At 47.6% G+C, this 27,870-nt stretch overlaps 1 protein-coding gene and 1 long non-coding RNA gene across 5 annotated transcripts in view; both read left to right on the top strand.

The window, feature by feature from the left end:
* The window catches only part of LOC119173623 (uncharacterized), a 43,114-nt gene extending 30,582 nt beyond the window's left edge, over positions 1-12,532 (top strand). For 2 of the 4 annotated variants that reach the window (XM_075896196.1, XM_075896198.1), the window contains exons 4-5: positions 8,548-8,671; positions 12,313-12,532. In XM_075896196.1, coding sequence (XP_075752311.1) covers positions 8,548-8,671; positions 12,313-12,484 — 296 coding nt within the window. In that variant the 3' untranslated portion in view covers positions 12,485-12,532. Of the gene's footprint in view, positions 1-8,547; positions 8,672-9,484; positions 9,719-10,641; positions 10,826-12,312 lie in introns of those variants that run through there. The other 2 variants (XM_075896197.1, XM_075896199.1) reach the window with 2 other exon arrangements.
* Positions 12,533-24,421: 11,889 nt separating this feature from the next.
* LOC142818024 (uncharacterized) lies at positions 24,422-26,701 on the top strand. Its single transcript, XR_012895487.1, has 2 exons — positions 24,422-25,234; positions 25,340-26,701. It is a non-coding gene; the product is annotated as an uncharacterized LOC142818024 (long non-coding RNA).
* Positions 26,702-27,870: the final 1,169 nt, after the last annotated feature.

The raw sequence follows: 27,870 nt of genomic DNA on the forward strand, positions 1-27,870 counted from the left end.
CGATACCAGGGCACCTCTTCGACTCCGCCAGCCGCCTCAAGGTTTCCGAGTGCACCAAGTTATCGTCCGTCTGCATCGCGGCAGAACGCCACAAAGGCCAGCGTGTGGCGTACGTCAGATAACCGCCCACTCTGCTACCACTGTGGCGAAGCGGGTCACGTCTACCGTAATTGCCACTACCGCCAACTTTGTCTCCGTGGCTTTCACCCTGATGCTCGGTGTCCGCATTACGGTGAGCGTCCCCGCGACATCGAAGCGTACCTTACGGGCCAGCAAGCTCCTCGCCTTGGTCAATGCCCCCAATCATGATCACCATCACCTCGTCGCCACACGTCATTTAGCATTCCCTCGTCATCTTATGCTCCTTTCAGAGGCCGGTCACCGAGTCCCCACAGGGGAAACTAGAAACCGCGGCTCCTGGGGGAGAAGCCGCGTCCCAACGAACTGTCAAAGAGCCTCCCTTGACGCAAAGACCGTTCTGACTTTCCAGTCGTTTCCGAAAGTCATAAGACTGTTTCCGCCGACATCACCATACACGTCGATAATCACGTTGTCACTGCCCTCGTCGACACCGGCGCCGATTATTCGGTTATGAGCAGCGCCCTGGCATCCCAACTGAGGAAGGTAACTACCCCTTGGCAAGGACCGCCGTTGCGCACGGCAGGGGGCCACCTCGTCACGCCGACTGGAATGTGCACAGCCCGTGTTCGAGTCCGTGCTTCGACGTTCACAGGATCTTTCCTCGTATTACCTGTGTGCTCCCGTCCACTCATTCTGGGGCTGGACTTTCTTCGCGAACACGGCGCAATTATTGACCTACGAGGCTTGCAGGTGTCGTTCGAGGACCAGTTTCATCCTGAACCGGAAAACGCCCGCTCATCGAAGGCTGCCCTACGTGTATCTTCCGAATCTGTTACTCTGCCTCCATGCAGCAGCCTTTTTATCAACGTTGAATGTGACCGAGACGTCCCCGATGCTGTAATTGCAGAAGGAAATTTGTCCCTACTTTTTGCACAATTAATCTGCATAGCCCGAGGTATTGTTCAGCCCAGTAGAAAGCAGGCTTGCCTATTAGTCACTAATTTCAGCGATGAGTATCGCCATCTTACTAAACACACTGTAATCGCATACCTTGAGGATATTGCCGACGTCCCTGGTCCCTCAACATTATCTGCTCTTTCGTCGTGCGACGATTTCGCCATGACATTCGCAAGCACTCTCGACGTAAACCAGGGTATACCGTCCGCACAGCGGGAATGTCTTTTGAAGCTACTCGGTTCATTTCGGGACTGCTTCGCTACGACTTCGAAAGTTAACCAAACACCGCTTGCCAAGCATCGTATCATCACTGAGCCTACAGAGAGACCCATTTGACAGCATGCCTACAGAGTCTCGCAAAAAGAACAAGACGTTAACCGCCAACAGGTCCAGCAGATGCTCAAGGACGATGTCATCCAGCCATCGACTAGTCCCTGGGCGTTCACTGTTGTGTTAATAAAGAAAAAAGATGGTACCCTGTGATTTTGCGTCGACTACGGGAAGTTGAATAAAATCACGAATGAAGACGTGTATCCTTTACCAGGAATAGAGGACTCGCTGGACCGCATTCGCAATGCTCGTTACTTTTCTTCCATGGATCTACGCAGCGGCTAATGGCAAACATCTGTTGATGAGCGCGACCGCGAAAAGACCGCTTTCATTACTCCTGACGGACTCTACGAGTTTAAGGTCCTTCCTTTCAACTTATGCTCGACGCCAGCTACTTTTCAAAGAATGATGGACACGGTTATTTCTGGGCTAAAATGGCAATCGTGTCTTGTCTACCTTGACGATGTGGTCGTCTTCTCGGACACGTTTGAGCAGCACGTCCAGCGCTTACAGGCAGTTCTTCAGGCGATTCGAACAGCTGGACTTTCTCGCAAACCTGAGAAATGCCACTTTGCATTCGAGGAACGAAAATTTCTTGGTCACATTGTCGGCCACGCCGGTATACACCCAGACCCTGAGAAAACGAAAGCTGTTGCCGCATTTCCTGTCCCAACGAACAAGCGCGACCTCCGCCGATTTCTGGGACTCTGCGCATATTACAGACGCTTCGTCAAAGGCTTTTCTAAAATCGCTGAAACGCTAAATGAACTTACGAAAGACGGTGTACCGTTTGTTTGGGGTCATGATCAGCATCACACCTTTGACACGCTACGAAACCATCTCCAAGCTCCACCTGTACTCGGTCACTTCGACAATAACGCCGCCACAGAGCTACACACGGATGCCAGCAACGTCGAACTTGGAGCTGTGCTGGTTTAATGGCAAAATGGCGTAGAGCGCGTGATTGCCTATGCAAGTCGAACACTATCATCTGCAGAGAAAAACTACCCTGCAACAGAAAAAAAATACTTAGCCGTTGTTCGGGCTATAACAAAGTTTCGCCCTTATTTATACGGTCGACCATTCAGGGTAGTTAGCGACCATCATTCTTTATGCTGGCTCGCCAACCTCAAAGACCCTTCCGGTCGTCTAGCGCGCTGGAGCCTTCGGCTGCAAGAATTTGACGTTACAGTCATTCACAAGTCGGGACGCAAAAACACTGACTCTGACTGTCTCTCACGTGCGCCAATTGGAAGTACGAACGCAGACGTTGAAGAGGACGATACATTCCTTTTCTCTGTATCAGCAACCGACTTGGCTGAACAACAACGTGACGAAATGGAGCTAAGCCCGCTGATTGACTACCTCAAAGGCCAAAAACGCAGCCTTCCTCGAAACTTCGCACGTTCGCTAGCCTCGTTCTGCATCAGGCATGGAGTCCTCTATAACAAAATTTCGACCATACCTAGGCTACTTACCTACTGGTTGCGCCGACCTCGCTTTGGGACGATATTTTACATGCTTGTCATGACGAACCATCATCCGAACACCTTGACTACACGCGCACATTGGAAAGAATTCGCCGCTCGTACTACTGGCCCCGCCTCGCGAAGACAGTCAAGCAGTACGTCCGCACATGCCGCGACTGCCAACGCCGTAAGACTCCACCTGTCCAACCAGCAGGACTACTACAGCCTATCGCCACGCCGAAGACACCATTTCATCAAATCGGCATTGACTTGCTCGGCTCATTTCCCACCTTTTCGTGTGGAAACCGGTGGATTGTGGTTGCCACCGATTATTTAACGCGTTACAGCGAAACAAAAGCCCTGCCCAAAGCTACCGCAGCCGAAATCACAGTTTTTGTCACCAGCATCGTACTTCGTCATGGAGCGCCAGCTGCGATAATTACTGATCGTGGTGCAGCTTTCACCGCAGAGATGCTTCAAGAATTGCTTGAGACTAAGTGGTACAGAATATCGGAAAACCCCGGGTTATCACCCCCAAACAAACGGACTCACTGAACGGTTGAACAAGACCATTGCAGATATGCTGTCAATGTATGTGGCCGTTGATCACAACTAGGATGATATACTCCCTTACGTAACTTTTGCTTACAATACAGCAGTCCAAGAGAGTACAGGTTCCACCCCATTTCGCTTAGTTCATGGTCGAGAGGTCACTACAATGCTCGACGCAATGCTCCTTCCCAACAACTTGAGCATGTTCAACGCGGACGCTGCATTGTTCGCTCAACGCACCAAGGAGGCCGGTCAACTCGCCCGATGCCGTATTCAGGCTTGCCAAACTGCCGACGCACACCGCTACAACCTTACGCACTGAGAGGTTACCTTCCAACCAGGCGATAAAGTTTGGGTGTGGACTCCCATCCGAAGGTGTGGTCACTCTGAAAAGTTGCTTCGGCGCTACTTCGGCCCTTGCAAAGTTCTACGCCGACTCAGTGACGTTACGTATGAAGTTCTCCCTGAGGGCACCTCAAGACATTCCCGTCGGTTTCCACAAAGTGATGTGGTTCACGTGTCAAGGCTCAAGCCATATTTCTCGTGTCATCCATCGAACGTGGGCTAACTTACCATGCAATGACTATGTTTTTGTCACTTTCGTTTCCTTTTGATTGTCTTGTGTCCTAACTCCTTTCTTTATTGAGTACTTCTGTGACATCAGCCCATTTTTTTTTTTTGCTAAGACGGAGTTGTTGGGTTCCATGGTAGCATCTTTTCTCATTTTTTTTCTCAACGCTCATTACCAGCATCGAGCCAATGCTTTTCGAGGAGAGGGAATAATGTCACAGGTAATGGGTATGAGCCATCAACTGTAGGTGGAATCCCTTGGAAGTGAAGAAAGAAGAGGGCTTTTGCGTCCTGGTCTGAGGGCAAGCAAGACGTCGATTCCTTGCTGTCTGTTATTACGTTCGTGACTATATATATATACATATATATATTATATAGTGTGAAGTTTGTGAAGAAAAGGCTTTTCAAATTGTGTTGGTCCAGTGCGCTCAAGAAAAAAAAAATTATCCACCACAACGCAGCTAGTCACAACAATTCACAAGTTCACGTCGTCGCTTGAAACGGGGAATGAAATTGATGCTATTTTTTTTAGATTTTAGTAAAGCCTTCGATCTTGTCACGCATAGCAAACTCATTTCTAAATTACATATTCTAGGTCTACCTGTTAAACTCATTGACTGGATCCATTCTTACCTTCACAATCGCAAGCAGTGTGTTAAACTAAATGACTGCATGTCTGGTATTCTACCAGTATCATCCGGAGTTCCTCAAGGCTGTGTTTTGGGACCTATTCACTTTCTAGTGTATATAAATGACATTGTTAAATCAATAGACACATCACAAGTCCACATAAAGCTTTTTGCAGATGACTGCATACTTTTTAAAATGATTACTACTCCAAATGACCAGACATGCCTGCAATCCAACCTTTGTGCCATTTCTAAATGGTGTAAGGATTGGTCAATGAAATTAAATAGCGATAAATCAGTTGTCATGCATATAACAAATAAGAAACACCGTTTTGATTATACATATTCTCTCAACAACTGTCCATTGACTGAGGTTAACGAATATAAATATTTGGGCGTCACAATTACAAGCCGCCTAACATGGTCAAGCCACATTAATAAAACATTCTCATCTACTTCTAGAAAGCTCGGTCTTTTGAGACACAAATTGAAAACAGCGCCCTCAGAAATCAAAAAGTTGGCCTACAATGCTTTTATAAGACCAAAGTTAGATTATGCTAGTGTCGCTTGGGACCCACAAATAAAGAAAGATGTTAAGAAGCTTGAGATGGTGCAGTGAAAGGCGGTTCGCTTTATCTTTAATGCCTACCACAGAAATGACTCGCCAACAACGATCATGGCCATTAATGATATCCCTACTTTACAAAATTGAAGCGCTGTTGCCCGGCTGAAATTTCTACACTCACTTTATTTCCGTAAATTTAACATTAGTCCAGATACTTATATAAGAAATCGAACCTCGAGACAAACTCGACATACACACAGTTACTTTCTTGAATCTTACTTCACACGTACTAATCTTTTCATGAACTCGTTCTTTTCTCAGTCGATCAATGATTGGAACGCGCTATCTTTTGAAGCATTTTTTGATAATGAAAATCCTGACTTCGATAACTATGTATCTTTTCGTATTTAACCGTACAATTCAAGATCTCAGACTGTCTCACGTTGTATCTGATTTGCATTCTCTGGTTGCAATTTGCAATTTCTTGCTGCCATTTTACTTTGTTCAAATGTTATCCTGTGCTCTACTGCCTTAACATGTTTTTATTGCTTGAACTTTCTTTTTATTGAATTTACATTGTGAATCTCTTTTTATTATGCCCCCCCTGCTTGGTCTTTTGACCGCAGTATTCTGTAAATAAATAAATAAATAAAAATATATATTTATACTACTGTGTACCAGATAACATGAAAAATATTGAAATTATGTTTCTTTGATACGCTTTCAGAATATAAAAACTGTGAACGTCTATTGTAAAGTGTCCAAAAATTAATTGTCGAGCATTCCGGCTGAGAAAACGCAAAAGTGTTGAATAAACGTCACAATAATCAAAATATGTTAGTTTAAGACATTTTCATAAATACAACAATGAATTTGTCACGTAGTCAGTGCCATATCATCCAGCTACCTGAATTGTGGATTTTTCTGTCAGCCTCAGATCAAGAAGCTGATTCCAAAAAAAAAAAGTCAGGTGCTTGGCACTCGCAGGAAAAATCAGTTGGCTTTTTATCTAAATAGTGCCTAGTAGTCTACTACTAAACATGCGATGTGTCATGCCGATGATAAATGAGATTTAAAAAAAAACACTGATTAGAACAACTGAGTTGGTTACTGTTGTAAGCCTGCAAAATGCCTCATCATCTCAGAACAAAATCCTTTCTTAGAGCAGTATCATGCGGTGAAGTTTTGCATCAAAGGGGGTTAAACTGGGAGTGCAGCCGCAGGTCAGTCAAGTGTTTTTGATTGGCACAAATTGTTTCGGGAAGGAAGACTGCAAGTTTGAGGTGAGCATATGTCAGGACGTCCTTCAGCAGCAAGACACCGTAATAAAGCGTATGCTGTAGTGTACTTCCCTATTAAACACGGCATCACGCAGCTTTTATAGCCACATTCGAACCCAACTGTGGCTCCTTCAGACTTCCTTCTTTCCACAACTGAAAAGGGACATTGTCACAACTCGGGGGCCGGAGCACAAGCTCCACCCAAGTCGTGGCATGGGGTTGGACCTCTGGTAGATGGCTTGTGCCCATCGTCTGTATGAAGGAGTGAAGATCCTTTTCGAAACAGACAGCAAAAGCTTTAGTAATGCGTTTGAACAAAGATAAAGATACAGTATTTTCCACAAGATAAAAAGGTACTTTCAACAAATAGATATGTTAGTTTCAAAACCTAGGTGAATTAGTTATACATTTCGTGATGCAAGTGCAGCTTGCATAAAAGTTACAATTTGTAGTGTCAATGCTCAAAAACAGATAGTTGATGAAGTTGCAAGAGCCTAAGCAACAATTTCTTCGCAGTTCACTAATTTCAAGCAAATGACATACGTAACCGGGTGCAGCAGAGTCCTTTAACTGCGGCCCTGTTCATAGGTGACCCTTGGAGCTGGCAAGACGGGTCGGCGGCAGCTCCGCGAAGACAGTGTGTGTAGGTTTTCATGACGTGTTGTTCGCTGCGTTATGTCCTAGGAGTTGCCCAGCGTGGTTCTCTACTCCAGTGCCGAGCAGACTGTTGAAGCATGGGATCGGCTCGCTTTTTATAATGTTTCGTGGGCGTCGGCTTCAACTTCCAGTGTAGTTTTTATGCATCCTTGAAATGGTCATGTATGCACTGGTTGCTACTGTTGTTCAGACTTCACTTTTGTTGATTAGCACTGGCAAACAATGAACTCGTGCACAAAGAACCTTCTATGTGGGACATGGATGAACATGTAGCCTGGATTTAACGTAATGTAGTTTAGACTCTGCCGTTGGTCACCTTCACGGCAAGTGATTCAAAAGTATACAAAACAAACGCACATCATCTGACATGTAGCTTGCATGCAACGTCCTGTGTTTCAGACTCTGCTGTCGGTTATATTGTCACGGGCTAAGTAGATGCCTGAGGATGACGACGACGAAGTGCTGAACGTGAACGTGCTTGGACTGCAGCAGCGTTGTACGCATTAGCTCGCCAGTATATTCGCCAGTACGCATTTGCTCGCCAGTGTATACTTTATTCCCCGTAACAATATGTTCGAGCGAACTGCTTTGAAATTACACAAGACAAGAGCCTCTATAGTTCTTACACGGTTCGTTCATGTTGGAAGATAGACGTATCATTCATATTCCTATGGATTTCGTTAACAAAGATTAAGGGACATACGTGTGGTCACGGCATACCATTCTTGGAGACGAATTATATCAGGTTCGCCCTTAACAACAGTGTAAAAATCCCTTTTGAGGGCATACCTTAGGACACATTATGTGCAAGAAATGCTAATACGATGCGACTTTTGTGACAGACGTGAACAAAACGGCACCATGTTTTGCTCCAGGCTATTCAAGAGGCTGAAACGAGGGAACTGAGGAGCATTCCAGTTTCTGCATTCCAGGCAGCCTTTAGGGATCAGCAGAGTAATTGGAAATGCTCTGTTGATGCAGCAGAAGCATGTAATAACTATTAAGACACCAAAAGTGTTAATTAATAAAAAAATCAGTTCTAGTACTTTCAAGACACCCTGTGATTCATAAAATTGTATATGAAAGCACTACCTGTCAAAAAATAAGTAAAACTTTCGTCAATGTCATGACAATAAAAAAAGAACTGATTAAGTGCTGCTTCAACAAAGTAATGATTCTGACATAGGGCCTACTGCTAGGCAAATTCATATTTGAGGTGTTGGTGCTCGTCTTGAATGTTGCTAATATAGATCAAGTGCATTCCATCATTCCTATGCGTACAACTGCAACACAGTGGCAATCTTGCCTCTAAGTGATTGAACAAAACGCTATGGATGACTGTCTCCAATGAACACAAGTCAGGCATGTGGATTTTGTCAATGTGCATCGTTTTAGAGATGCTGTCACCACCAATGTGCCTAGCACTTTCACTTGACTCGTCGCTTTCATCATTTCAGAGACCTTGTATTTACAACTAAGTGCACTGGTTAAACAGTCGGAAAATCCCAACAAGCTGTACTGTGATCAAGCATGGATGAAACTCATTCCTGCACTTTACAGACTCCTACAAGATCTGAAAAGGTGTGAAAATGTTGCACTTGTTTTGGAGCATGTGTTTTAGAGTGTACTAAGCTCTGTACAATCTTCAAAATGCAGCCGTTGTAGACTCTTATGTCAATTTGTGCGCTGTGTGGTTATAGAATGTCAAAAAACAACCTGTGGAACGATGGAGGCTTTAGCGCAAAGACAGTGAAGCTGATTTGTTCTGTTTTCCCCCCCCCCCCCCCCTTTGCCGAGTATTTTGCTGCCATATTTATGTGCATCTCACACAGAGAATCTGGTCTCTTTTTGCTTTTGTTTGTTCAGCTGTGCTCACTATGTCTCGTAACCGTTACTAGCAGGCAGGCAGATTGTTTCTAACTGGACACAACTAAGGATGAAAGGATGAGCAAACATTTGAAAATTGTAAAGAAGTGAATTGCATTGTATAAGATTCGGTTTGCGAACGAAATTAGGCATATTCTAAGTTCCAAATATTTTTTCAAATAATCTCCATTGCCGAAAAAAGCATAAAGGAATGAAATCTTTGCACATCGTGTTTTTTTTTCGTGCTTTAATTATTAAAGTACAGAGGTCTTGTATGTCGTCCATGTTGGCATCGGACTGCCAATTTTGTATAGACCGTCGGATCAGAGCCTTTTGTTTACAACTCAAAAGATACCGAATTGGAAAGTGTCGTAAGTCCTCCATCATAATTTTGATGGTTGCAAAGTTTTATAGTAAAGAATGTGTTGGTTGGGCTTTCAGTGACAGATCAGAACCCTCTTTCACAAGTTCTTGTTTGTACATTTACATGAAAGAATGCATGTGTCTTGTTTCTACAAATTGTTGCAGAATCGGCATTCAGCACTAGTTTTAAAGGAGCACTGACATCAAATTTACTCATGTCAAGATTTTTGCATGCAGGAGTAGCTATCGATCTCCAGAATCGACTCGCGACCCAAAATGCAACTGAGGGACAAAAAATTGGTCCTGCATCTGCATCTTTCGCTGCAAATGTCATTGAAAGAGGTCTTGCATGTGGAGAAAGTGAATAAAATGTTTATTTGATGTTCAGCGCAACAAAAATCAGTGAATTGTATTCTGGAAGCACTGCGTTAGAGAGTCTCCATCCATGCAGCGAAGGCAAACGACCGCATCGAGGTACGTTAGACACGAGTGCTATTTGGCAGTTGTCTTCGAAAAAGAGGGAAGGTGTGCGCTCCCATAGAGAAAGATGCGCGCCTGTCTCGGAGGCGATAAGGTGTAGAACGCAAAGTAACGGGCCGGTGCCACCACCGTGTCATCTTAGCAAAACGTTGGAAACACTTTCCTTTTTTAGCATCAGGTTGTAGTCAGCGCAGCGTAATAAATGCCACGCTCTTTAGAATTACTTGTGTACCTTCTCTAGTATAAAGCCACACATACAAAATATTGATGCGTTGGTATGGAACCTCAGATATGCACAATAATTGCTTTTTAATTGACAGTCCCACAAGTGTGAACGCTGAAACTTGAGCAATATTTGTGGGCGTTGGGGATGGGGTCGGCCGTTTGGGGTATCGCTTAATGCTGTTTGGGATACTGTTACGGCGGACAAACATACAAACATACAGACAGACCAAGATTTTTGCGTCGAAGTACCTCAAGAAAAACTATCGCCTTTTATGACTCCAAGTTTGATTGATTTATATTGCCGGTATCTAGCACAATTCAGAACGGCCGGCAAGCTTGCCATTTTTAGTTTGGGGAGTGCTTCCTCACGGTCACCTCCTGAGCATGCCACAGGTGACAGAGTCTCCACAAGGAGTGACGTGAGGCTCAGCTGCTTTGATAACATTGCATCTGCTATGCGCACACGCTCAGCCATGCCGTGTCACCAGCCTTGTCACCAGCATTGCTGTCGTCGCCTCAAAAGGTGTTGTCTAGGGTTGGATACGACAGTCTGGAGCAGGGAATCGCCACAGTTCGCTATGCCGTGAATAACTTTTGCTTCGATTGACCCTTTGCAGAACAGCAATACCAAAATGGTTGCCATTTGAAGCAGCAATGAGGAGGTACCCTAGGATGCACACTTCAGAAATGCTCGCTCCTGTGTCTCAGTTAGCTATGTATATTGGGGAGTTCTGGTGCACGCCCCATTCAGGTAGGCACGAAAGGGTCAATGTAATATCAGTGTAGGGAATGCACACTAGCGGAGAAATAGAATAGGTTTCCAGCTTGTCAGGTTCTTTGTGTCTCCAGATGGCCCCACCTGTCTGGCCTCTCACGGTTACTGCAGCAGTGACCTCGTATTACACAGAAGCAAGGATGTCTAGACGAACTAAAATTCACTATTAACAATACCTGCGTGTTAGCGATGATATCTATCGATTCTCTACTTCAGATTGATGGCTTTTAGCTGTATTGACGTGTAATGATATGACAGACACATTGCGCCTTGTCTGCACTTCCAGCCAGACAGCTCACAATGGTTTCCAGATTCGCACACGTTCCCAATCATGCTCTTTTCTTTCGTCTTTCTCTTATTGGTTGTTTGCGTATTGTAATTTCATGAAATCATAAACTCATCACTAACACCGGGCCATTCTTATGTGCTATTCAAGTTTAAATGCATGACAAATAATAGCCCTATCGATTAAAGCATACCCATTGTCACTATGCATGTTATTCACCTTGAAGGAAACTGGAAAGGCATAGTTTCAACAATGAAGAGCCTGCTGGTTCAGCCTTTAGCACCTCTGTATGTCACTGGCGTTTATTCACATTAACAGAAGTAGTATTTGGGTTGCTGCGAAATGTACGCTTGCTCAAGACCTTCTTTACCCCAGCATCTAAGCTAACCGACGAGCACGACAAACGCAATGTGTAATGAAGCTAAGAGCTGAAAGTGTTCGAACTGATGCGCTTCAAAGACGAGCTGTGAATATATAAAGGTGCACAGTGCCTTAGACTGCCTTGGAAGTTACCCGACAATTTTGCATACACAGCTGACTCTAGACAAGCATTTTGACCTTCTCACATGAAGTTTGTAATAGAAAAAATAGGCTGTAAGCTCAGAGCACATACAAGAGGCTTGCTCTAGAGCGTGATTTCACTCATGACTTGCGTTCGGAAAAGCTTGTTTTGAGCCACAAAAAGTGCTGCTTAAAAAAGCACGAATGTGGAAAACATGCATGAAGGGATACCCTTCCCAAATTGCAAAGATCCTTTTTTTCAGAGTGGCCCTACCCTGTGCCCTTAATTAGTTTTTTGTTAGATTCATTTCGTAAAAGAAAGTACACAATGTCAACCAAAGTGGGAAAAAAAACTGCTCCTGTATGTCAGCAGAACTCTGTGTGAACATTAAAATTTTGGCATAGAGTTCATGTGAATTGTGCGCAATAATGTTAAAGACGCGCAAAGTAACAAAGACAGTAAACCTGGTAAAAGTGTGTGGGCTTCATCGCTTTGAATGAAAACAACGAAGAAAATGTGTAGGGCACATAGACAAGCCTGCTGATCGACGGCAATACACAGTTGATGAAGGTGAAAACACATTGGCATGCTGGGCGGATGCTGTGTCTGTGATGTGCTGTGTGGGCAGGTCCAAAGCAGAAAGTATGCGGGCCAGGGGCAATAGATGTAAATGGAGCTTTTAGAAGCCACGTGTAATTGTTTTTATTTGTGTCTGTTATATTCAGGATTGAAGAACTGAAGAAAGAAATTGCAGAGAACTGTCATTACGTGGAGTTCCTCAAATCTGTGCAGCCTCTGTTGAGAGGTGACTCTTGTGACTCCCAGCACAGCAGTGACCAAGAGCTTGAAAATAGCGACACATCATCAAGCGAGGACATAACCGTAATCAGCCGTTAAGAACCTTTGCAAATAAATGCATAATAAAGATGGTTCATTTTTGTATTAGCACTGCGTGTCTGAGTCTATTAACCCTGTAATGACCACTGTATGATATTTGATACATTGAACATGAAATCTTAATAACAGTACTAAAAGCTACCATAGGTGTCACAAACAAGCAGCTATTGCAAATAAGACGTGTTATGAAGAAGGTACAATAGCTTATGTATTATAAAATAGTAATTATTTATTTTCAATCAGTACTAATTAAGTTGTGCCTCAAATAAAATTGAATTCATTTTTTTCATGAACTGTGGGAGAAGAGTAAAAACAGTTTGCATTTTCTAGTAATTTTTCTGAAGGCATAGCTATTCTTAGGCTGCATGTAGGCTTAATCCTGAAATGGTTTTGACGATTCCGTACGAAAGCACCGAGCTGATACAGCAAGTAAGGACCATTTGCTGACCAATTTAAGCTCTGTGTCATGTACATAAACATGTTGATTGCTACAGATATAATCAATGCAGTTCTACGAGCTCTGAATTTTCTGCTTTCATTCTACATGGCACTGGTGATTGATCTAGAATATTTCTTGCCTACATTACTGAATCTCCAGTGGACAGCGAAATTCATCTGCCTGTATTGCAACATGTGTTGACGCGAGTTGCATGACGGTGTTTAGTATCTTAAAGTTCGTTTTGGTTCTCCCAGTTCAGCGATTCGCGACTGGTAAAGCTTTGCCCCGCCGCGGTGGTCTAGTGGCTAAGGTACTCGGCTGCTGACCCGCAGGTCGCGGGATCGAATCCCGGCTGCGTTTCCGGCGGAGGCAAAAATGCTGTGTGCTCTTGTGCTCAAATTTAGGTGCACGTTAAATAACCCCAGGTGGTTGAAATTTTCGGAGTCCTCCACTACAGCGTCTCTCATAATCGTATGGTGGTTTTGGGAGGTTATACCCCACATATCAATCAATCAGGAGAAAACTGTTAATCTGACCAAACTTTTCGGCGGTAAACGGAAAGTTAGATTACAGCGGTACACACCGGCGCTGATTGCGGCGAACAGAGCGTCAGCCGTCGACCAAATGGTCGTCGTTGGGGCGCGTCTTCTTCTGTACATCGCGCGAAGCGTCGAACTGTCACGCATTATCACTGGTGGTCGAACTAGTTCTACAATAATTTCGCGTGTTCGCGTCTGGTGTGCGAGCATTTCTAACACTGAGGTGCGATCTGGTCCGAGTATTGCTCATAGTCTTTGTGAGTTTAAACTGTCAAATATGCGTATTGAAGATAATGTGTAACGAAAGTGAGACTGGTAGATTTTATCGCTGCCCGTGCTAGCTAATGCTATTGGTCAATGCCATCTTCAAAAAGCATAAAATTGGTGTGCTTCCAGACAATGCTTCAGCTGCGAGAATGCCGCCACAGGTTCCAGCCGACGAGAGGAGGCGCATGGTGGATCTGAGTATCCAAGGCCTTTCGCAGCGGGTTATCTGCCGTCTCCTGGGAAGGTTAAGAAGTGGGGTAAACTGTGCCATTCAAATCTTCCGAAGGACGGGGGAGAATCGCAGACAATGAGTGAAGTGGAAGGCACAGATACACTGAAGATGAAGTAGACTTGTTGCTATTGTAATAGCAGGTCCTTATATATATCGGTAAGAGACATTAGAGACTCTCTGTAGTTGGATGCGCCCATTTACACCATACGTAGAAGATTGCTGGATGCAGGGCGTGAAAACTGTGCTGTGGCACAGAAGCCCCACATCATGGAGAGGCAGAGGACATACCGACTGCATTTTGCACTGTCTGTGCAAACGTGGAGTTCAGCAGACTGGAATGAAGTCGTCTTCAGCGATAGGTCGACTTTCTCAAGTCGCTGGGACTAAAAACGACAAGTTCGGCGTCGAATGAACTCTAGGCAAAGGGTTTTGCAGTTTGTTTTCTTTTCTTATACATTCATTATAGTATTACAGTCAAACCTCAATATATCAAACACGGATACATCAAATTATTGCCTATATCGAACAGTTCCTATATAACGCGGGAAATCGCATGCATTATTGATTTTTCATTTCGAACAAAGTTTGACATATAATGGATATTTCGAACTCAGCCACCCCAAACCGCCCGCGCTCCATTGACAGGCGGCGGGCGTTTACGAATACTGCACACATCGATGGCGCCGAGAGCGCCACATTTAAGGTAGCGGCGTACGCGCGCCGCAGCCTTGCGGTAGAGGCTGTGGTAGAGGTCCTTGAATGAGGAAAGTGAAGAGAAAAGCGCGGAGCTGTTATCGTCTTTCAATACGAAGGCACCGACACGGCTTCGCGTGGGGGAAAGGGGAGTGGGAGGTAAAGATTGAGGAGGAAAGTATAGGAGAGAAAGGACGCAGACGACTGTCTCGGACGCGGGGACGCTCGCAGGATTTCAAGCTGGACGGTTGTGCCCTCGCGATCTCCGACTTCAGCGTAGCTCCCGCCGACTGGTTCGCCCTCCGCGGTCTCCTGAAGCCGTGCAGCTCTCGCATCGTGGCACCCCGCCCTTGGACTGCTTCGACCAGATCCCCACTTTCCTATCTCCTTCTTTTTTCTCTCGTTGGCTGTCTTCTTCTCCTTCTATTTTCCTTCTATTCTTTTTATCCCTCCTTCCCCCCACCCCTATAAGGCACTGCGCCGTGTCGCCTGAAGGCAGACAGAAATTAGGTGCCTTTTTCCTCTTCATTGTAACCACTACCACCACCACCGGACGCGGGGGGATTCGCTCGCAGGATTTCAAGCTGGACGGTTGTGCCCTCGCGATCTCCGACTTCAGCGTAGCTCCCGCCGACTGGTTCGCCCTCCGCGGTCTCCTGAAGCCGTGCAGCTCTCGCATTGTGGTGCCCCGCCCTTGGACTGCTTCGACCGGATCCCCACTTTCCTATCTCCTTCTTTTTTCTCTCGCTTGGCTGGCTTCTTCTCCGTCTATTTTCCTTCTATTCTTTTTATCCCTCCTTCCCCCCACCCCTATAAGGCACTGCGCCGTGTCGCCTGAAGGCAGACAGAAATTAGGTGCCTTTTTCCTCTTCATTGTAACCACTACCACCACCCACCGGACGCGGCCCGCGCTGCCGCCGGGAAAGGAAAAGCAGTCAGGTGAGCCGGCGTGGGCGCGCCATGTGTGTGCTTTAAACCCGGACTCACGCCGCAGCCTTGCAGTCTCTATGGTGTCAACGGCACACTGCGCACTTGTTGCAAGCTCCTCCCCCGTAGCATCGGCAGGCATCGGTCGTTGTGCTCGTAGTGTCGTGCGTTCGGAGTTAGGCCTGTCGCGCGCTGTGGTGCGCGACAGGCCTAACTCCGAACGGCGGGGCTCACGGATGTGAAGATTGTCGCCGAAGCTACTGCTGAGCAGCCAAATGAAGACTCTGCCGAGGTGGATCCCACAAGCGCTGATGGTGCCCCGCTCCCGACATCAGCTGAAGATGCCTGCCGCATGAGAAGAAAAACGGCTGCCACACCCTTTCTCTCCTTTATTTTAGAATGATGATGATTATGATTAAAGGCCTCCCCTTTGAATCTGGGTGACGGCATGCGCCATCTAGCCTACCTTAATAGTTCGAGTTTAAATTTTGTCCCTCAACTCGAATGTCTTTTTAATTTTGCCCAGCCGCTACTCTCGGCTGGGATGTTATTTTATCGACTTCTCTGCTTTTCCTCCACCAATACTCCAGCCGCTGCTTAGTGATACCTACTGCTGACCAGTTAATGCTTCCATCAACCGCGAAGCCCAGCGCCTCAGGAAGTGTGACCTTCCCCCCATTTCTATCCGGCTGAATCTTTTGGCATTCCATGACTATGTAGTCGATTGTTTCTTTATTTATGCCACATCCAACACATGTCTCATCCTGTGACAAATATTTGCTCCTGTAAGTTAGAGTTCTCAAGCAGCCAGCCCGCGCCTCAAAGAGCAACGCACTACCTTTATTGTTGTCATAAAAGTTCTCTTTCCGGATCTCTTGTTTGCTTGCCTTGTAGATTCCCAGCGATCCCTTCTTTTCCATCCTCTCTTTCCACATGAGCGTCTCTGTTTCCCTCACTTGCTTTTTAACTGGCCCCCTTTGCTTATTTGCCGCGGTCAAGTTATATTTAGTCGCCAGCTTTCGCGTCCTCTTCCGCCATTGGGTGTCCACACTTTTCAGGTACAGGTATCTGTGCACTCTGACTGCCCAGTTCTTCTCATCTAAATGTCTAAGTCGCTCCTCAAACCGTATTTTACTTTCTGCTTCCCTCGCCTCGGTCGCTAGCGTCACCTGTGCCGGACGGTGCAACAACGCAACACTTTGCATAGCCTCCGAAATAGCGGTGTACAGTTGCAGGTCTCGAACAACTCTCGACTGACGCGCCCCTATGGGCCGCAGATGAAAAAAGCTTAGCTGGTACCGCCCGCAAAGAGGATTTTAGTCTGTCCGGCACTCCGGTACGTTTTTTGCGTATACCGGGTTACCGGAGGGCGTCAAGCCAGATAGCGTTGAAACGAGCTTATTGCACTTTTGGCACGTACCGCCCAAAATACGCCCAAAAAACGCTCGCAACGCCTTCGCGGCCGTGGCCCTCGCATCTGCATGCGTATGCGCAAAGTAGAAAGTCTTTGCGTTTACTGAGTAAATCTGAAAAGAAAAAAATTGGACAATGCCATTGATTTTTTCGTTACAAAACAGAACTTTATGTTTGTTTTCTTTATTTGCGCTATGATTTAAACCTAACTCTGAAAAAAACATCATCATTACGGTGATCGGCATCAGAATCGACTTCACGAGTGTCCACCGCGGTAGCATTAACACTCTTTCAGTGATTGTGTGCCACCACGAAGCATTCTCGAAAGATTTCAGCGCAAGAACTTCTTCGAGCATAATTTTACCGTCGGAAGGCGAGTAGCGTGTCCGCGGCGCCATGCTATAGTGTTCTAGAATAATGGGTAGTGAGCCCACTCTACGGGGAGAGGGTACGTTGCCGTAGCGCAAAAAATGTCAACGAGTTTTCGTTTTCTTGAGTGCCCGCGTGGCGGCGCTACCATCGTCAGCAATAGTAGCGAAATTAAGGTAGCGAAATTGGAAATTAAGCAACGTGGAATAGGTAGGCTTGCTTTAGGAGCTCACGGGAATACACCAAATCAGGGAGTACAAGGTGATATGGGATGGACATCATTTGAGGGCAGGGAAGCTAGCAGCAAGATAAAATTTGAGAAGCGATTGAGAGAAATGGGGGAAGAGCGTTGGGCTAGGAAGGTTTTCAGCTACTTGTACATGAAGAATGTCGATACAAAATGGAGGAAGCGAACCAGGAAGTTGACTGGTAAATACTTAGAAAACAGCAGGTGGCCAAACCAAAAAGAACTATCGGTTAAGAAGAAAGTGAAGGAAACGGAGACTGACATGTGGAGAATGGGCATGATTAAGAAGTCAGCACTAGAGATCTATCGAACTTTTAAGCAGGAAATTGCCAAGGAAAGGATCTATGATAATACTCGGGGGTAGTTCTCTACTGTTTGAGGCCAGGACGGGAGTACTGCGAACCAAGACATATCGGGCCAAATACGAAGGGGTAGACACAGTATGCAGTGCGTGTGGAGAGGAAGACGAAACTGCTGAACACTTGATAATGTTCTGTAAAGGGCTTCACCCTATAGTTCAGGATGATGGCGCAGAGTTTTTCAAAGCACTGGGGTTTAGGGACCGGGAGGGCAAAATAAACTTTAAGCGGGTACACTTGACTAGGAGGAGGTTATCTGATTGGTGGCTAAAGTCAAGGCACGAGTGAAAATTAAACTGTTCACTGCAAAGTACGAATCCTCAAACTCACTTTTTAAGGAAAAAATAAATATAGTTTTTGGTTCATTAGGTATTACGGCTTGGTGGCGCTAGTCACCGCCCGATCTAAAGGGTACAGCCATATCCATCCATCCATCCATGGGAGTTTTCACCTTTTCACTTCGCTTCTGTGTTGGCTGTGTGTCGTCGTCGCTGCAGGTTTACGGCCGAGCAGTGCTTTGTCAATACGTTCCATTTTTCAGTTCTTATAGTTGTGAATAATGTAGATTGGTAGTGAACACCTCGCGGTCATCGACACTTAGTGCGGAATGGCACCACGTCGCCAGAACCATTGTTGTGCGCCCGGATGCCAGACGGGCTACGTTCACGTGAAAGGTGCTCCAAAACCGTCACTGTTCGTCGTCTCCAGGGATGAGAGACTCAGAAGACTGGGGGGGGGGCGCTGGCGTCGATCGACGGGAGCGGTCGCATACCACGTCGGCTCTGTGAAATATCGCAATTATTTGCGTCACATCAAGTCGTCCTCCTGCAAGCCATCTACCACCGTCTCCAAGAACGTCAGCCGCAACCGAAGACATCACGTCTTGTCAAGGTGGGCCGTCTTCTGACCCTTTTTTGGTCACTTGAAGCTTTCGCCAAACCACTGCGGAGTTAAGCCTAACCGCAGTAAGGGCCGCGCTGGCCCTGCCCGGGGTTTCCCCGGTAATGGCGTCTCCAAATCAAATCACCGGCTACGATCCGGAGTCCCTACAGATAATACAGATGGATACCGCTCAAACCGAGACACCTCTACCAACCGAGGAAGAGTACCTCCAGGATATGGTCCGCGTCTGGCGCGGAAGGAAGAACACAGCAGTGGCGTCGAGAGACGCCAGGGCTCCTGCAGCCAAACAACAAGCAGCGTCTCGCCCTCAGCAAGCACAGGGCAAGAACGCGCCGAGCGTCGCCTCGCAGCGCGCCAAGCAACTCCAGTGGCGGCCGAAGAACACGCCGCGCATCGAAGAAGACGACGTCATAGTGGTGCTGAAACCGCGTGAGACGCTCGACCTCAAGGCCACGTTTGGTCCTGGAGAAGCCGGTGCTGCAGTCCGCAGCATCCTCGGAGCCGACGCAAGTGTGGGACTTGCGGTGTGGCCCCTCTGGGATCAGAATGTACTTGTGTGCACGCTCAAATCAGTGGACGCCGCCGAGAGACTCCTCCGGGACATTAAGCTGCCAGTCGGGGGCCGCCAGCTAACATTCCGGGGACATCCCAAACTCTCCGGTGAGTTCTGTCGGGGCATCGTGCATGTCTCTCAAGACGAAACGTCCGAAACTGTGAAAAGCAAGCTCAGTGCTGAGCCAAATATAGTGTCTGTGCGCAAGCTTGGGGACACCCCGGTTGCGGTGATCACCTTCGCGGGGACCAAGGTGCCACGGACGGTGTTATACAACTGCGAGCGGCTCCCTGTTCGCTTGTATAAGAAGACAGTGCCTGCATGCCCACTTTGTGGCACAGTGGGCCATCGAGCAGATACTTGCCCGCGCCCGCAGCCCGGCCGCTGCACAAGCTGCGGCGTTCAGGTACCTGCTGCTACTCCTGACGGCCCTACGGAACACCAGTGCATTCCGAGCTGCCTCCTCTGCGGCGGTGGCCACAAGACTGGAGCTCCCGGTTGTGCTGGACGGTTCCGGCAGCCGGTCAAGTCGGGATCCCCACGCGGATCCAAGCCGAGGACAACGGGGGGGAACGGGGGGAACAAACAGGCTCCGACTCCCAAGGCTGGCCCCAAGAAAGCACCAGCCGCCAAGTCGAATAAGCCAAAACTCAAGAAGACCGATACCGGGCACTCCACCAATGTAAAGCCTGGGACCCCGACGGAGCCTCCTGCCTTGGTCAAGGACTTCCCACCCTTGACACCCGTCCAAGCACAGGTGAGCTGTTGGGGTGGGGCAGTCTCTGCACCTTCCTCTTCTCCCTCCCCTACCGAAACCGCCCTACAGCAGCAGATAGGGGAGCTCAGGCGCCAGAACCAAATTCTTGCGCGCAAAATTCAGGAATTAGAAGCGAAGCAGGTTGGGTCATCCGAGCCAGTGCAGGAAGCCGAGGCAGAGGACAGGGATGACGGCTCTTCCGTCACATCCCGCCTCACTGGCGTCTCGCGGCAGGACGCGGACACGGTAGTTGGACCAGCTTCCATTACCGGATCCATCGGTCGCATCGAGTCCCTAGAGCAAAAAACCGAGCAATTAGAGGCGAGCGTGGCAGCCCTCACCACTCAAATTATGTCGGCAGTCCGCGAGTCCTTTCAGGACATGTTCACGGCAGCCTTAACGCAAGCACTTCCCGAAATTGTGGCGCAGGTCTCTAACTCAGTTCTTAAAGCCATGCAGCCCTGGGTTATCGCCCAAATTAAAAACACCACTCAGACCGACTCCCCGCAGGTTAAGCGCAAGCCGGCCTCCCGTCAGGCAGCAGAAGAAGGCTTTTCGGGGCCGGCTCCAGGTCCGGACCGGTCCTCTGCACCGTAAATAAATACTAAAAGATGGCTAGCCAATCTAATAAACAAGCTAAATATCTAAAAAATTTGAGATTATACAATGGAACTGCAGGGGTTTTAGAGCCTGGAAAAAACGGTCGCACCTCCAGCTCTACTTGCAGTCCCTCGGAAACATGCCCGCCTTGCTTGCTTTGCAGGAGCCCGGTTTGGACGTTAAATTCTCTGGCTATAGCACTTTCCAGGGGGGGCCCTCGTCATGCATCCTGGTGAACAATGCATATACCGCGATTCAGGTCGATTTAAACTTAAGTACTGAACAAGAATACACAATGGTCAGAGTACTGCCTCTCAGACGTCGCGACCAGTCAATACACATCCTAAATATATACAGCCCCCCGCATAAGCCCCGCGTAACTTTTAGCGAAATCTTCCTCCGGGCGATCAAGTTGGCAGACAAGGACCCCTTAGTGATCGTGGGAGACTTCAATCCTCCCAGCCTTCACTGGGGCTATCACTACGAGAAAGCCAGAGGACGTAAGCTGGCGGAGCTTATCTCCACCCTTCGCCTCACGCTGCTCACGGATCCGGCGTACCCCACTCGAGTGGGGAACTCGGTAACCCGTGACACATGTCCGGACCTCTCTCTCGTAAAAAACGCTAAGGATGCTACCTGGGAGAACTTGGGCGATTCTCTAGGCAGTGATCACTGCCTTCTCCGGGTCACACTCCTGGAAAAGTCAGCTCATAAAAAATGCGGTCAAGCCAAGTTGACCGATTGGACCCAATTTCGCAATCAGACTATCCCTCCCGTACTATTTTCTGGAGGCTATGCAGAATGGGCTCAACACGTAAACAACATTCAGAAAAGACTTACTACTACCCTCCAAACCAACGAAGAAACCCCCGCAGTTGACAATCACCTCCTACACTTGTGGGAGGCGCGCCGAAGCTTAACAAAACGTTGGAAAAAGCAGAAGACTAATCGCAAATTACGTATCCGCATAGCCCAACTCACGGAACAAGCTGCAGCGTATGCTGCCCAACTCTCAGATTCAAATTGGATAGCCCGCTGCGACGCCGCAGCTCGTCAGATGAGCTCGAAGGGGACATGGCGTCTCTTTCGCAGTCTCATAGACCCCTCTCAAACGAGAGGGGAGGCGCAGAAGCAGCTCCGGCGAGCTCTGCAAGGGTACCAAGGCACTCCGGCACAGCTTGCGGATGCTCTGTGCGATAGGTATCTCTGTCGTACGGAGGACCCGCCTGGGCCGGCGTACACGTACTCTGGTAAGCCTAACCACCAACTCGATGCCCGTTTTGAGTTGCATGACCTTAAAGCGGCTTTAGCTAAAATGCGCAGGGGTACGGCTCCGGGGCTGGACCGCATAACAGTAAAGCTGTTGGCAAACCTCCCTGACACAGCCTACCTCCATTTATTGGAATACATGAACGAGATCTGGGACGGCCGTGCGCTCCCTTCCGAATGGAAAACGTCACTTGTGGCTTTTATCCCTAAAGCAGGCAAGGCCGTGAATACGGAAAATCTGAGGCCCATATCACTGACTTCGTGCGCGGGCAAGCTCATGGAGACGATGGTACGGGATCGCCTCTCCCCATACCTTGAGGGCAAGGGCTTCTTTGCAGACACCATGTTTGGGTTTCGCCCACACATGTCTGCACAGGACGTCCTTCTCCAGCTCCATAGGGCCGTCATACAGCCCATAAGTATGCAACACAATGATAAAGCCATCCTCGCCCTTGATCTGAAGGGGGCTTTCGACAATGTTAAACACAGCAGCATCCTGGCTAACTTGAGCTCCACTGATTGCGGGGCTAAGGCCTTTGCATATGTCAGAGATTTTCTCTCTAAACGCCAGGCACTTCTTCGGATCGAGGACGAGGAATATGGCCCGTACATTATGGGAACACGGGGTACCCCACAGGGAGCAGTGTTATCACCACTCCTTTTCAACATTGCTATGATGCGCCTTCCAAGCGAATTGGCCAGGGTGGAAGGCACACAACACGCAGTATATGCCGACGATATTACAATCTGTACCACTAAAGGGAGCCTTGGTGAAATGCAGGAACGCCTTCAGCAGGCCGCATCCATAGTCGAGGCGTATGCCAACGATTGTGGACTCCAATGTGCTCCAAACAAATCAGAGCTTCTGCACGTTAGAGCGAATCCAAGAGATAAGTCAGCCATACACATCTCCCTGTCTGGGGTTCCCATCAGAGAGGTGGAGGAGCTCCGAATTCTGGGCCTGTTCATTCACCACAGACTCAGACCGGACTCCACTATAGCGAAACTCAAGAGAATAGGCGAACAGGTAGGGCGCATGATCCACCGCGTTTCAACAAGCGGGGTGGTCTGCGGGGCAGAGACGCGCTTCGGCTCGCGCATGCCTTCGTGACTAGCCGAATCCTCTACGCCGTCCCATACCTTCGCACTAACAAGCAAGAAGACGAAAGAATAGATGCCATCATTCGTAAGGCTACTAAACGAGCTCTGGATCTCCCGGTGGCCACTTCCAACGCCAAACTGAGGGCGTTAGGTGTGCTCAACTCCTACCAGGAGTTGCGGGAGGCCCACCTTATGAATCAATATACGCGGCTCGTGCAGACGGCTCCCGGGCGCCGCCTGCTAAACCGCTTACATATACAGCACACTTGCACTGAAGAGGAGGCGGAGCGTATTCCGGAACTGTGGCGGCATATGCTCTCGGTCGCTCCACTCCCCAGTAACATGGATAAGCACACGCACGAAAGCAGAAGACAGGCGCGGGCTCGGACGCTTGAGAGGCAACACGGCTCCCGACCTGGTGTATTCTACGTAGATATAGCAGGGCCTTCGCCCACGGGATTTTACACGGCCTCTGTAGTTCACCGGGAAAAGCATGTCAATGGGCTCTCGTTGCGAGCACAAAATCCAGAGCGCGCTGAGGAAGTCGCGATAGCGCTTGCTGCTGCGGACCCCAACTCGAAAGTTATCATCACGGACTCCAGGAAAGCATGTACTCATTACTTGGTAGGAGAGATATCCCCCCTAGCCAGCCAAATTCTAAAACGGGCTCTCGCTGATCCAGCCCCGAAACGCATCGTATGGGCTCCTGGCCATCAGGGCCTACGAGGTAATGAGGTCGCTGACGCGGCCGCCCGAGCGCTTACCCACCGGGCTCCTCACCTTGGCTCTTATGACTCGGAGGCCAATACACCGCTGCTGCGGTTCAAAGAAATTCTCACCTATTATCGTGACACTCACCGCCTTTACCCGGCTCCTGCAAAGGGGCTGAGTAAGGCGGAAGAGCGAACTCTAAGGCGCCTGCAGACAGGTACTCTACTCTGTCCTGCAATCCTAAAGCATTTCGATGCGAACACAGATGGGCGGTGCCCACACTGTGGGGAGACGTGTGATATCTTCCACATGCTATGGGCATGTCCGAAAAATCCCCACCTACCCCCTTCCCCTACCCCTTCCCGAGAGGCATGGGAGACTGCCCTCCTCGACAGCTCATCACTAGAGTCTCAACGGGCTCTGGTGAGACGGGCGCGAGTAGGGGCCTCGTCATGCGGTGTCCCGGACTAAGGACGCCGACCATGTAGCAGGGTCATGCTTTGGCCCCGTACCTCTCTCTTTTACAATAAATGTTTTTCATTATCATCATCAGAAGACTGTGGGAGAATAATTTACACCGTGCGGACAAGCCACTCGAAGACACAAGTGCGGTTTGTGAACTCCACTTCGAGCCTCGGTACGTAATTCGCGATTATGTACACACCATCGGCGGTAAAGAAGTGCGGATCCCACGCGGGAGGCCTATGTTGAGTAGTGACGCTGTTCCCACTATTTTGCCAAATTTGCCATCGTATCTCACCAAAAAAGCAGCGAAAGAAAGGCCGCCTCGAAAAAGGAAGTCTGAGAGCCATGCTTCGCCAGTGAAGCGCCGGCTGTGCACGAGTGGCAACTCGACGGTGTTGCACACAAACGCCGTAAATACTCCGGATCCAGACACTGCAGAATCGAGGCCAGAAGACGAACAGCTGGCCACCGATGTAGAAGTTTCTTCTTCAGAAAATCCGCAGGAAGACCGCAAGTCTATGTCGTTATTTAGCTGTCTTGAGGTACCATCGCCGCACTGGACTAAGCACATCTTTCCAGATCACAAAGGCATTGTGTACTGCACGTCCGTGTTGACACCGAAGAATGAAGTACGATCGGAAAAAGTGGTCATGTTTTTTTTATCACGCATTGCGAGCTACTGCAAAGTGTTCATCAGAGGTACCCTGTTGAAAGAAGGCACCGTGAAAACAGAGGCAGCAGCAGAAGAAGTGCTGAAAACAAGTGATCGTATGTGCATTTGCGTTGGAGCAATATCTCACGAAGACTATGAAGAACGATTTTTTACGAAGAAGCTAATGGACCATGTGGTTACATGCAACGAAATGTACTTCAGCATTAAGTGTCTTGGCCAGGTTGATAAAAAAGGTATTTATAATGTGCATTTTTACTAGTATGACAGCTATAGCTCTTGTCGCTACGAAAGATTTCTTGCCAGTTATTGCAACCTAATTCACTGCACCTTTCTTTCAGGTGCACAATGTGTGTCTTGCCGCTATTTGAAACGAGCACTGCAAATCCGACGAGCCCGGGTGAAGCGAACAGCAACAAGAAATTGCCAATATCGCAAAATGCAGCAGGCATGGATTTGGCACCGAGCTCTTCTCCGAATGCGCAGGCGTTGGTTATACCTTCCCAGGACCACAGCCAGCATGTTGCGAGGAGCGACTTGAGAATTATATTATACATTGCTGGCTACGTGGCACGAAAGTGCATTTTGAAAAGCAATTGTAAAGATTGTTTGATACTACTTACCGCGCCTGCCCCAGACGAAAGCTTTCAGCTTGCAAGGTTGACACTATTTCGTGACAATGGTGGACTCATCTACCCAAGTGCTTGCCTATTTCGGTTCATAAAGAAGCTTGAAGACTTGTTCACGGGCTGCTTTTCTTGTGAACAACTCCATGCAGGCAGCATTTTAGATGTGCGGACCATTGTGAAAGCAAGGCTTGGGCAAGAGGTTGGGTGCCCAAGCCATGTCTCAATGCTCTCTCAAAAAATAATACAATTCTATGTTGTTACACGACTTCATTTTTACATTAAGGGGCTAAATACAGACAGAGCAGGCAAACGCCAGAAAGCAAAGCACTTAAAGATAAGCCGCTGCTGTTAAATATTTTTTCCTTGCTTTAGAAGATTTTTAAAAATGTAATATTGTTCCTGTGTGGATTTTACAAGTGTAGGTTAAACTTGATGTATGAATTCTTTCTGAATATTCTTTTTCTGTTTCACTGACCCAAATACAAGAGAATGCCAGATTTGGAAAACAAGCAAAATAGTATGTGGCCACTCGCCATGCATACTATAGCAATAAACCCTTGACTAAGTGGCAACTCTGCTTAATTCAATTGTGAATGGTGACTTTGGTCCTTGGCGTACCATCAACAGTGCGATTAATATGATCTACGAGAACATCTGTAGATCTCTATAAAAATGCGTGTTATTTGAATGGAAATGTGTCTATTTGTCATTTTCAGTATTTCTTCTGATTCAGTTTCTTTACTTAGTGTGTGAACAATATGTGTTGAGTGTTCATGTGTTTTTGTGAACTTTTTTATGCCAAGTGCGCTATTGAATATATTTAGCATCTCTCTGTGATTATTTGTAGTTGTGAATATTTTTCCAGCATCTATTAGGCTGTTTTAGGAGACATGCTCTTTGTCGCACACGCTGATAAGTACATATTGGGGCAAGGCCCTCTTCAAGCTATTTCAGCTTTTTCCATCTGCTTTCACTTTGAGAAAAAAAAAATGAAAGTGATTGATACGCATGGCTTTTGTGGAGTGCGGTCGTTGTGCTGCCCCACCAAATAAACTTTTAACTTATTCCCGTGAACGATTGTTGTCTATATTTTTTTCCACACCTTCATTACAAATTCACTTTTATTTCTTGGGCATGATTAGGATAGGTCTTTCCTTCTGTGCACTACCACAAATTTTCTTGCACTTTTCAGGAGAATATATCAGCTGAGAGCGCGTAAGGTGCTTAAGTTTGTAGTAATATTGTTTTATTTAATGAGAGTACGACTTCACTAAAGTTACTATTGAGTACAAATGCTAGCATATTGGTAGAGAAATGTGTGCCGCTTATATTGCCACTCTGTGACTTATTAAATTAGTAATCATGAAAACATTAGTCGCTTTTATCTAAAGGCAATCGATGTCAGTGCACGTTAAAATTTCCGGAGTCCTCCACTACGGCGTGCTTCATAAGGAGAAAGTGGTTTCATAAATCAATTATCTAAAGGCAATAAAACTGCGAGAGCGCAATACAAAACAGGCTGTTTACAGCGTATATTGCATCCCGCTGGTGACGCGCTCATGTTTAGCGATACTTCATGCGCCAGAATGACGGCCAAAGCAAGAATATGCTCAGGCAAAAGAAGAAAAGCAACGAAAATGGCTATGAACAGGCGTTGCACAAGAGTAGTTTGTGCTTGAAGCGCTGGCAAACTAACCTTCGCGCTGCGTTGGCCGAGAGCAGCAACGCGTCGCTTCCATTGCAGGTGGTGGTGGCGCCATCTACCAGGTGAGACATAAAGTGCGTCAGTGCACGGCCTCCAGTCAGCCCACTACCCCTTTCTAGAACACTTTAGCCATGCTGGTAGCGGGCCTCGAAGTAGCCATTTTGTTTTTTTTTCTTACATTTTGTTTGGCTCGACTTGACTCGGCTCAAAGGGAAGCCGGTAACGGCAACCTTGAAAGCATGTCGGGCGTTTGGGCGTTTAAGCGTGCCCGGTAAACGCCCGTAAGGCACGCGCATGCGCAGTTCAGACCCGGTAAACTGGTATCCGCAAACTTTTTTTTCGTTTAGCGGTGCGCCGGACAGACCGCGCGGCGCTTGCTCAGAACTGAAGGCAGGCCAACTCCGCTGGGAGCGCGAGCCATTCCGCAGGCATTGTTTAGAGGAGGCGTTGGCTGAGGTCGTAGCTGTCTTGGCCCTTGTTCGCCGCCACTGCGGCGCAATTGAAGGCACCGGCCTATCACTTATGGATCGCCTGGACT

The sequence above is a fragment of the Rhipicephalus microplus genome, chromosome 5, assembly GCF_043290135.1.
Source record: "Rhipicephalus microplus isolate Deutch F79 chromosome 5, USDA_Rmic, whole genome shotgun sequence".
Classification (NCBI taxonomy): domain Eukaryota; kingdom Metazoa; phylum Arthropoda; class Arachnida; order Ixodida; family Ixodidae; genus Rhipicephalus; species Rhipicephalus microplus.